Source organism: Botryllus schlosseri, chromosome 1 (assembly GCF_051294905.1).
Source record: "Botryllus schlosseri isolate E-star chromosome 1, Bs_hap1, whole genome shotgun sequence".
NCBI lineage: Eukaryota > Metazoa > Chordata > Ascidiacea > Stolidobranchia > Styelidae > Botryllus > Botryllus schlosseri.
Genome location: NC_137236.1, coordinates 4,013,712 through 4,026,170, shown reverse-complemented (window position 1 = coordinate 4,026,170; position 12,459 = coordinate 4,013,712). Strand labels below are relative to the sequence as shown.

General features: G+C 37.6%; 1 protein-coding gene across 1 annotated transcript in view; it reads left to right on the top strand.

Annotated features, from left to right (window-relative positions):
• LOC145444738 (serine/threonine-protein kinase PLK1-like) overlaps positions 1-6,770 on the top strand; it is a 261,677-nt gene extending 254,907 nt beyond the window's left edge. The window contains exon 5 of the mRNA XM_080322781.1: positions 6,607-6,770. Coding sequence (XP_080178907.1) covers positions 6,607-6,767 — 161 coding nt within the window. The 3' untranslated portion in view covers positions 6,768-6,770. The remainder of the gene's footprint in view (positions 1-6,606) is intronic.
• The last annotated feature ends 5,689 nt before the right edge of the window (positions 6,771-12,459 follow it).

Sequence of the window (12,459 nt, the reverse complement as noted above, 5' to 3'; positions counted from 1 at the left end):
GTAGCGATCTTTGGAATCAGAGCACCACAGTACAGATGCGACCCATATAGAAATACCAACTCGGAATCGTGTGTTCACACTGTACCGATAATTCTTATGGGAGACAAGCAGTAACAGCATGTAACCAAATGACTAATAACTAGAACGATTTTTCTTTTTCTTAACAACGGAAGATTTTTACCTAAAAAATCAATTTTTTTACCTAAAAAATCTCAATTTTTATCAAATTTGACCTCACGTATCCAAATTCGATGTTTTCCCACATAATGATAGAATTTACGACTTATCTTCATTTCTGGTTGGAACTGTCTGTCATTACAAAGAAGTTTGCCTGAAAAAAAAAATTGCCTCAAAAACTGAAAATTTTTTACACAGTACATCTTTATTTTAACAAAATCTGGCCCTATGTGAATGGGCTTTCTGATTTTAATATAGGTACCATCAGAAAGTGTGCTGAAAATGGACAGGGGCTCGAGAAATTTTTTTGGAAGCACAAGGGGTACGATTGCTAAAAAGGTTAGTAAGCAATGCTATTACTAAGGCTCAATAATGATTATATTCAAGTTGTTATTGATTGGTTCCAATAATTATCGAAGTCAAAATCTAACGTTTCTTTAATTTGAATTTGGCAGTGACAGTAACAATAGCCTACTTATCACGACTATACCAAAACCAGAATTAGGCTACACCGTTCGAATGCTCTGATATCAGATCAATCTTGAGTAGATTTTAAAATATTCTACATAAAATTGTGGCACGTCATCGGTTCCATAGCTGCAATATTATAACCCGAAAGTTTTACAATGTAATGATGCGTCATCTCGCATGATGTCCATGCCTCATTATTTTAACAAATTATGCTCGGCACAAAAACAATGTTATCAAAATATTTTAAAATGTATTTTTTTCCGTGTCAAGCGTGAATAGTACAATAGTAACTTACATTTCCGCGATGTTTGAGGAATGCCTGTCTGCAAGGTCCCCTCAAATAAGGCCTACTTGTAAATTTATACATTGGATATCCTCTTACTGATTCTGCGGCCGCGGCGTCATCAAAAACTAGTAAATTGGCCTGCGAGCGCATTTGAGTTTGAGACCTCTGAGCTAGTCCATCACGACTATGCCCTGGAATGCGGCCGTAGGCCACATCAGTAGTAGAAATGTGGGCGGAAATGGCAAAAAGGATGGCCACGCCCGGGATTGTGAGTCTTCTGTGGTGATTGACTTGACTCGAGCCAACCCAAAAAACTCTAATGACTCGAATTTACTTTAGTCACTTCAATTTCAAGAACCATGACTTTACCTGAAAATCCGTAAAACTCGATGTGACTTATGAGTTGACGGTATAGTGATTTGGCTTGACTCAAGTCACATTCAAAAATTGAGTGATTCGACTTGGCTCTAGTCCAGTGGTTCCCAACCTTTTTCGACTCATCGCCCCCTTTTCAAACTCCACACCGATCATCGCCCCCCAAATATTGGGAACCGAAAAATGGGCATACAGACTGAAATCACCGGCGAGTCGACTAAGAAAAGGTCAACTTTTCGGCTCGACCTCGAAATTACCCTTTTCCAGCTAAATTTTGGTGAGTTGACTAACAAAAAAGGTGATTTCTCCGAATTATGATTCCTAAAAGACCGTAACAGCACTTCGTCCCCCCCCCCAATACGTTGGTGTTGACCCCCCTCCCCCTCCATAGGTCGATAAAGCTAGTCGGATTAATTCGCGCGAAGCGCGAAAAATTTCTATCATCCATGATTGAATCGGTCTATATGATCGGGAATTGCATATATATAGCTGTCAATTTTTTATCCTCTCTCTGCCCATGTATTCAGATTTACCGGTAAAGCTGAGTGAGGTGTCTTGGAAAATGTTGGGCCCGTAAATAATAATTGAAGATATGCGGGCGGACCCGTCGGTATAATGACTTCGTTACGTAATGAAATTTCGTGGCCTGTCTGCTATGTAAAAAGATATTCAAATCGCACATACGTTCTGAACTAAAAGTCGCACACGATTTAAAATTGGTATTTCTGCACTGGCAATCAATTTTTATCTGCGAGATGGCAGTTTAGTTCTGGGGTTCTGATTGCTAGGACAGGAACATTTGGCGCCAGCCATTTAGGCGCCTATGGACAATTAAATATATATGTATATCGTATCTATATCGAAGTCGGTCAGCATAAAGGCAGTCCTTTTCCGCCAAGGTTTTCTCGTTCTGGCACACTTCTCGGAGTCGCATGTTACATGGCCTGAAACTTCATATGTCTTGGTGCGTCATGGTGTGATAATAATGGCTGACACCGAGATGCCCATTTCTATCGATCATGCGTATTATTCCTTGGAGGAGGGGTATCTAATAAGCAAGAAACATTTGACCGAGAAATGGCGCGCAGCGCGAATTTTTTTTGGGAAAGTTGCCTAAATTTCCTAAATAATACTCTATAATTAATGTTAATTCACGAAAAAATTGTGGGCCCCCTTCAAGCTCGGGCCCCCATCTCAATTGGGGGTTTGGGTGTGGCAGTTACGGTCATGGACGCCAATATAGCCATTTCAACGCGCCATCGCCCCCCTATCGCCCCTTCGTCCGTTTTCGCCCCCCTATCGCCCCCTTGGCTATTTTCGCCCCCCTGGACCGAAAAATCGCCCCCTGGGGGGGCGATATCGCCCACGTTGGGAACCACTGCTCTAGTCAGAATGTGTAATGACTGGTTACTCTGTGGTTTTAACATGTTAACAGCACTGACCTACCATGATTTTATCCACAGCACGCTGTCTGTTGACCCATCTCAACAACTTTCCGCAAAGCAAGTTGTGTCCAGCCACTCTACATACCTCAACAACTTTCAACCACCTGCTTGGTTACACGTCCGTCCATATTATCATCAAAGTCAACCAAGCCAACTTTCAATGGTGAGATTTTTACAATTCAAACGCAAGGTTGAGATATATTTTCAGGAGAACCAGAAATGGAATAAGAAGTAAAATTAAAATGTCACAAATTAGATTAGAGTTAGATTACCGGCATTTCTCTCCAATTAGCCTAATTAGACAACTATAATTATCAAGTCATCCAAGTCTGTCTTTTGATCCGAATATTACTTTACTCAATGGAATTAGCAGAGGATCATCCAGCTGTTAGATACTCACTAGTCACTGTTGCGTTGTAATTCCTGGATTGGTTTTGCATTAACCTATATTTGTTTCCCTCTGTTTCACTGACAATCTTGCAAGAAACCATTTAATATGAATTACCTTTATTGTGAGAATAATTTTTTGAAGCCTCATCCAAGTTTTCTGTACTGTAACTTATTCCTTGATTCATTGTCAGCGATACTTTGTAAAACATCAGGAGGTTACCAAGTAGGTCAACGAATCAGGCTACTGTGTTTTTGACTAAGCCTACTGCCACGTCTGGTTCTAGTTGCCCATTTTTAAAATTGAGTATTTCTAGTTTTAGTTCTGATTTCGCATTTTAAATATTCAGTACTCTGACTGGTCTCATTCCGAGTATAGAGTTCGACTTTTGGTGGAAGAAGTAAAAAGACTTACCAAATCACATCTTAACCTATTGTATGTTTGCAAAGAGCACGCCATTGTTGGTAAGTTGCATCAGCTTACTCTAAATTTTCTTTACAGGTGCTGCTAATGCATAGTCACAGAAACCTGTAGGTGACAAGCCAGTAGCACCCGTCGTTTGCAGTACCGGATCATCCATGTGGCAAAATTGGAAGCACAACTCCAGAAAATGAATCGATGCCAATCCATCCTCGAAGTCTGCTATAAATATGGGTTGGTTCTCGTATTACTATTGTTTCCGTCTCTATTGCCTCCGTCTTTAATAGACTTGCAGTTAATGTAGGCTACTTCCACGAATCATAGATTTATATCATAAATTATCTGCCTGATTCCATTGTGTCGAAATACTATTTCGGTCTAATATCAAATACTAAAAGTGATGTTAAATTTAGAATTTATTAGTAATTTCATAGTAATATCGAGATCAACAGATATCGTAGTTCCAATGACGACTCTTGCTCCTAAGTTACGTTATTATGAATTCGGTTAGCACTATAGGGCTTCCCATTATTGATTATTAATTCCATGATTCGAGTCGATGATATAGGCGCGGACGACAACATACAAATCATCTTTATACGATGTGGAATTGGCATTACATTGTTTGCGTTGGGATCAAGTCACTACCTTCGAGTTACGAGTCATTTTGAGTCATTGCACATTTTGACCCGAGTCAAGTCACTCGATTTTTAGAGGTGACTCAAGTCAAGTCACGCGCCGAGTCAAATTAATTTTTGAAGTATGAAGCATGATTCGTAATCATTACTAGTGAGACACCAACAATTCTTAATCAAGAAACGAATATAGGGTAACTGTACAGTAGGGATGTTCAAAAAGAACCTTTTTTCCTGAATCTTGCTGATTACTTGATTAAATCGTTAGGTTGCCTTAAAAAACGACGCACACCAAATATGAATTCATTCCAACCAATATTCGCGAATTTCGTAGAGTTTGAAAATTTTGAATTTGCCTACTCTACGAAATTCGCGAATATTGGTTGGAATGAATTCATATTTGGTGTGCGTCGTTTTTTAAGGCAACCTAACGATTTAATTAAGTAATCAGCAAGATTCAGGAAAAGAGGTTCTTTTTGAACAGCCCTACTGTACAGTGTACAGCTTCAGTTTGTAAATTTCAGCCAAAATCGATTATGAAATCTCGAGATGTTGAACTAAATTGATATGATGCACCACCCCTCGAACAATTCATTAGATATAATATAATCTTGATCCCGTTTACCATTAATATAAACGCACAAACTATGTCCGGTCGATTACTAACTCATACAAGATGCTTGTTTATGGTGAGAACTGTGCAATGTGCGCTGGCTATAGTATAGATCTGCATTGTCATTTGATTAATTTACAAGTAGTACGACAACGTAAGTTGTAAGATATTTGATCATTTCATTTACGGACAATTTATTCGTCAAAGAGCAATTTAATCGACACGGACTTCTTGATGACTTGAAATTGACTCGTAGATTTTGCTTCTAGGCACGAGTCAATCCACATTTCGTAAAAGTCAAGTCATGCCAAAAAGCTGAGCTGATTCAAGTCGTAACTCGAGTAATCCCAATACTGCTGTAATACATTATAATGAGTGATACTCAAATATTCGCGATCATGAAATTTTCGCGCATGTTCAAAGTATTAGGATATCCATAGCAAGATCGGCGAATATCCTAGATGCAAGTTACGACACTTGCTCCTATGTAACGTTACCAAAAAGATTGTTAGCACTTTATATATGTTACGTTTCTGTGTATTACAACTGTGTTTGATTCAACAGATGAAGCAAAAGTCTGAGCAGCTGCAAACGCTTTGGGTTGGCAAATGGTTTGATCTGACGGATAAAGCAGGATCTGGTATGGAAATATTGGTATCGTAACTGTGACTGGCTATCTAAGCAGTGCTGATATGAGGTTACAATCTAATTCCATAAATAGACAAGTAAATGAAGTAGTCTTCATGACTACTCGAAGATAGAAGTACAAGTACCGTCGTACATATCAACCCAATTGCAAGTAAAAGTAGTCATCGTTCTGGTTGTCTAATTTAGGGCAAGTTTTTGTTGCACTGAAAACCTGAGAAAGTTGCATTTATTTTTTTAAATTTTAACAAAAGTTGCAGAAGTTGTTAGACCACATTTTGCTCGATTGACTAAAAAAAGGCTATTTTCCCGCTCAGCTCTCGAAATACCCGTAGAAGCGTTATTTCGGTGCTGATTTACGGTGTTTCAGTCGAATTTGGCCGTGTGTTTCACCAAAATCGAAAAAACTTTCCTTTCAAAATTTGCATGAAAAAAATGGACATAAGTTACAAAAAGTTGCACTATAAGATTCCTTCAACGTGCTTAAAACAGAATTGTACATATCTTACGAGTACTTAGGAAGCTGCCGGAAGCTTTAAAAAAAAGTTGCAAAATTTGCAAAAACTTGCCCTACTAATTAGCCTGATTTAATCGCAATGTCGGTAATCTAATCCAATTTGTGAAATATATCAATGCCCTTATCTGAATTCTGATCTAATTTCTTGTTTTCTTGAAAATTCTACAGAGAACTGTGTTGTGTGTAATGAGCATTTGACATTGGAGACATTCGAATTTTTTGTTTATCAGAATTTATTTTCAATTTTAGAGTTTTTCAGGAATTCAGTCATTCTAATTCTGATCTAATTTGAAAAGTAAACTGTAGCTAACATTCTAGTTCAAATCTAATCCGGATATGCCTAGAAGTTCCAAGTCTGCCGTTGATGCTCATCTCCTCGTAGAAACTACTAGGCGCTAATAGTGAAAACAGAAATTTGGTCACTGCTACTTCCATATTAGGATAAATGGTTATGTGTTGCGTAACATGACTAGGTATTTCGCTGCACAAGTATGTGTGCAAGTGTTTCCATACTGTCGATGATACAGAAGCCCTTCAAATATCTGCAAAATATTCATTGATTCAAATCAAATTGCAATACTGTCCTTAAAAGACCCTCAAATATCTGCAATTTTTGACATTCATTAAATTTCAGGCTACCAACTATGTTGCAAAAGCAACGGTGTACTGTTCTCCACTCAAACAACGAACAATGACAGAGACATGGCTGTACCAGTGGTTCACAACTTTTTCGTCTTTACGGAGCCATTTTGGACCGTCACGGACCCCCGACGTTTTAGTTCAAATTTAGCCTAATTATTTCACAATCGTCATCTGTCTTTTGCAAATGATAACTGTAGGCCGTAGTGATGAATAGAAACAAAGGGACTTTTTTTTTTAATGGCATACTAGTCATTTATTTTTACTCAATTGCAAGCAGAAGTAGCAATTTCAAATAAACGTCAAAACTACTCCACGTAGAAGTAGTTGGCGATGCTGTAAATTGCTACTCAATTACAGTTAGAATGTCCAAGATTTGTCGAAACTAATTCCAAGTACATAGTTTTAAAGAGTAGTTTAGGTCAAGGGGTCACATACTTGGTACTTTTTTTAGCAATTCTGACAAAATATGGTAGGCCAACAAATTTTTTCTACACGCTCAAGCAGTAGATAATTCTAATTGTCCAATTAGACCAATTGAAGCGAAATGCCAGCAATATCATCTAATTTTGGAATAAGTCAATGCTATGATTCTAATTCTTGTCTAATTTGTGAAATGTTTTATGCTCTCCTCTTATCTATAATCTAATTTCTGGTTTTCCTGAAAATGTTACAGAAGAACTGTATCGTGTGAACCGAGCCAAGCTCCGTGTATGGACATTTACCATTCCAAGAGAATTGACCATTCTGAAAATCAACTCTGAACTAAGCTTGATTTTTTTTATTTCTCTCCAGGTCGGAAGTAATTCAATATCCAAGTTTTGCAAATTCAGACGTTCTAATTCTAATCTAATTTGTAAAAAGTATCAAACTATAAATATTATTTGAAAAAACATGTGTGATTATAATTTTAACTGTGGCATTATTTAGAAAAAAAACTAGTTATAAATCTCATTCTAACTTAATTTGGAAAAAAATAGCTGTAGATCTAATCCCAGTCTAATTTGAAAAAAATCAATGTTATAATTCTAATTCCATCTTAATTCGAAAAATAAAATGTTGCTATAAATTTTAATCGTATTATAGTTCTGGAAAAATATATAGTTATTATTATAATTCTGACCAAATTTGGAAAAATTTTCAGCTATCGATCTAATTTTTTGTCTAATTTGGAAAAAAGGTGGTGTTATAATTCTAATTCTAATCTTTGTCTAATTCTTACTGTATGCTGTAATATGTTTTTGAACAAACTGTGTAGTTGTCATATAATTAAAATTTGACCCGAAGCAGCGTCTCTCGGTTACGGCTTTTTACTTTAGTCAAAACGAAGGAAATCAAAACATGTTCAAATACACATCAAGGTACAAATGAGTGAAATGACACTAAAATTTTGATTGTCGATATTAAGGAATAGGATCGGGGAAGTGACGTCCCAAACTATTCGCAAAAAAGGTGTTTTGAAAAAATGGAGCACTTCGTAAATCAATAAGCTGCTCTTCTGCAAAACGATGGCCTAATTAATGGCTCACTAATGTATTGACTGCTTACCTATATTTTTTAAAAGCAAATCGCGAGAACTATTGTTAAAGTGTAAGTTGAATTACAACCTTTATGGCACGATTTCTAGACTGAGTTGATGTGAAACAAATCAACGAACTTTTTCCAGACAGAGCTGCCCAGTGATCATGTAAAAACGACCCTATTCGTAGGCAATGCCGTGTTTGGTTTCATGGACATGGTTGTATACGTTTATTCATCAGCCTGCTGAAAAAGCTGTACAGCTTTATAATCGCATCTTTTAGTCTGAATCCCTTATATTCAATAATATACAGTATTGTTCCAAAATCCTAGAAAGACTCACGGCACAACTGCGAGTCTGTGGCGTAATACAGTTTGGGAATCACTGCACTATTCAATTGAATAACATATTCATATTGAAATCAACCTGGATATATACGCCTCTCGGTTTTCGTTCAATGGAACCGGTTACTTTGCTCTTGGAGGCATAGATCTTTAGTATACAGCTGAGAAATATGTTGCAAATATTGCAATATTACGTTCAATTACATACGGAAAATCAAAACTGCAAATTTTTGTTCATTTCTTATTCTTTGTCGGAGTTCTCAAGTCGACTTCGCCTATTCACCTTATTTACTCGGGTGAATTATGAGCATAAGTAGCGATGTCAAGGACCGGTCAAAACTACGTTAGGGGGAAGTAAGAGGTGGTCAAAGTAGTGAGCGATGCTATCCAAGTAGGAGGTGGTAACTGTAGTCGGCGATGCTGCTCAAGTAGAATTAGCATCACACATTTCTACTCGTTTACAAGTAGATGTTCCGATTTCGATGAAATATCGAAAGTACTTCAAATGAAAATAGGAGGAAGTCAAAGTAGTCAGCTACTCAAGTAGAAATAACGTTGTTACCACTCATTTTTGATCAGACTTTGAAATGTTTACTTCTACTTGTACTTGTAAGGCGTGACTTGTAGTTGAGTAGGTTTGCCGACTACTTAGACACCATCTTATTTCTTCTTGGGGTAGTTTTGATCTGTCCTTACATCCCTACTCTTTTTAATGGAGTAAAATGGTGCAAGGTTGCTTCTATTTGAGTAGTAGCAGCAATGACCACTTTTACCAACTCCTACTTCTAATAATTGATCAGAAATGGGTTAGGTAATTGCATGACTACTGAGTAGCTTATGCAGACTACTTTGAACACCTGTGCGAGTGCTTTAAAATGTATTTTGTGTCATGCAGGACCACACCAAAGTGATTATGTGTCCTCTGATGCAAGTCGCGAATTACATTGACCAGTAACGTTACTCCACAACTTGAAAATGGAGATGCTACAAAAATGCGGGTGTATGGGCGCTCTTTTGTTATACGCAGATTGTATCCTTGAAAGACTCTTGTTTGAAGACTCTACTTTTGAAGATGATTCGTGATACGCTTGATGCAACGAGGAATACATTTCTAAACTGTGCAACTGACTCTGTTTTGAGCTTAAGAGTGAATCAATGAATGAATAATATGACTGCATTCTTGTTCTTCGCCATATTCCAGTTATGTACCACGTGCATATTATGTGATTGACGTTGTGTAAAATGACTTCGGATGGTGGTGTCTGTGTATATCCATGGCAGCTTTGGTAGGAAAGCCTCTCTCTTGTAAAAATAGTGAATACTAACGAATTAGATCATGTGTGGGATTGAATTTGTGCATTACGCTTCTTTGTGTGTTGTCATTGCAGTCTTGCGGCATACAAGCAGAGGTGGTTAGTAACGAAGTACTTCTACTTTTTTCTAAGTACTGAACTAGTCTTCCACTACTTCTGCTACTTACTCGTGTAAATCAAATTTCTGCTAATTATACTCAATAATATTTTGTGATCTACTTACTTACCGCTATTTTCGGTTTGCCAAGTAGAACTAGTTTAACTCTCCAATAAGAAAGAGATTGTTTTCACATAGTATCAGTTTATTAAATTTCTTATCATTTCAAAACTGCGGTACAGTGAAAAGATATTAATAACAATAAATTTTGATAGAAATCGAGTAAACACCAGAATTCTCGTCGCGCACAGTAGCTAAGGAGACAGATATGTTTCACGAAAGTAAAGGTGAATATAATTTCGGTAGCAAGTATGGTTCCGTTCACACCGCATTTTCGCCCATATAAAATCACAGTAAATATGGCCCGTCAAAACGTGGTGAATTGCCATTTCGCAAACCGATAATCACCTATCATATCGTGATCTAGCAGCACATGGCGTGTCCCAATCTGGAAAAGTGGACTTTGACATTTTTGAGCGTTAGTCGTGTTTTAGGTTAGCAGACCAAGCCTGAGACCTTCTGGACAAGAGACATAAACATATTTTTCACCGGTTAGAAGTAGTAGGCCTATTACTTGTATTTTTCTCTCAATTAGCAGTATCGTTTTTCTAAATATAGGCTCGGTTCTTTTGTCTGGAGAACATACCTGTTCAATAGGGTGGAGTGAAAATGACTTTTTTTTTCAAATCGCAAAAAGGGCTTCCTCACCCCTGACAAATGACCTAAAACTTCAAGAAAAAGTGACTTCAGGGTGTTGCCCCCATTTTCCAGCAAGCAAACCCCCCAATTTCTGCGCGTGGGGGGGGGGGGTAAAATGGCCCATCTCGGCAACCGCTGGTCGTAGAGTAATGATATATAGCTCAAAATCTGTGGGAGCATCATGTTTCTATCTTTCTTCAGAAGAAAGTTTTCTCTATTGTGAACACAAACTGAGTTATAGCCGAAAAACAATATATACGCACATTTTTGTTGAAATTCAGCATTTATTCTGACGAATTGTGATCTGTCATTAGTTTTTTTTTAAAGAAAAGTAACACATTGACAATACCGAATATTGGGCCCATATTACAAATATATTCACAACACAGTCCTTTTAAAATCTGTTCAAAGCATCATAATGAAACACTCACATTTAACGACTTATTGAAAATGCATTCTTTTGTCAAGTTTTTTCATCAGTTTACGAGACTTAATTTTTCGGCGAATGAGGTCATCTCGTCTTTGAAATCCCGAAACTTGTGCTGATGCTTCTGTTACGAGCTTTACATGTCGTTCCACTGTTTGATTGTGGCATGGATGAAACAAAATCAGAGGCTTCTCGCGGCATTCTTCCAACTCTGCATCAGCTAAGTGCTCAATCGCTGGAGAAAGTTGTTGATATCGAAGTATGAGGCATAATTACGCCATTACATTTTGCTAGTTGTTTGAAATTCAGATTGAGTAGTCGTTGGTTCTGAACATATGAACGAATATAAAGTTAAATATACACGCGAGAAGGTGCTGTATCGCTCACATATACGTAGATCTGCTAAGTAAGTGATTGCATAATGCATATAGCCTCAGTTCATAGTTACCAGTCAAAATAGAGAATGGAGAAACGACTTATAAGACGCAATACATTACCCATTTACAAATTGATATGATACAATTCGAGCCTCCGCTAATGGCCGAAGCTAATATAAACTATATTCAATTTCAATAAAACAAGAGGTTTGGTTTTGGTAAGAACAGAAATTGAAATAGACATTTTGCTATTAAAATAATTTACTATGCTAGTTTACGACACCGTACGCTGTAAGCTTTGATCACTTCGTTTGTGGTCAATTTATTTGTGAGAGAACAATAGCGGCTCAGTAAAACGCACGATCATTGAATAATTGGTCGCTCTCACGGGTCACACTAGCGTTTCGCGACCGATCCGAACATCTGCAAGATAGGGTGATTTTTTATCGACAGCGATTACTTGATGACTTGAAATTGATTCGTGAATGTTGCTCCGAGTCACGAGTCAATCCACATTTCTCACACGCCGAGTGAAGTCGAGTCACACGAAAATAGTGACTCTACTCAAGTCATGACTCGAGTCATCTCACCAGTGGTAGGTAGGTAGCAATACCTATATTTCTTCAGAAAATAAAGGTATAGACCAATCGGGTAAAGTGTTAGCACTGCATCCTATGCAAGTTCTTCGTATTGCTCTTCGACTAAACTACGGCCCCTAAATTATTGGGGAAGGTGTCGTGCCATGATATTTTCGTAAACTGGGTGTTCGAGTAAACAATGAATTAGTATCGCATTTTCTCCTAGGATGTATCAATCTGAATCAAGCTCTCTACACCTTCCGCATAGCTCCATTTGCATCTTTTGACATTCCATGCGAACGAATTATGACCGTTTTACAAATCGTTACTTGTGTAGATTTCGGTAGTCGGTAAATTCTACTTCAAGTGGATTTAGGTTGCTTCTAAAAGTTCTACTCGTACTTGAGTAGATTTCTTCGTCGCTACTTCTACCG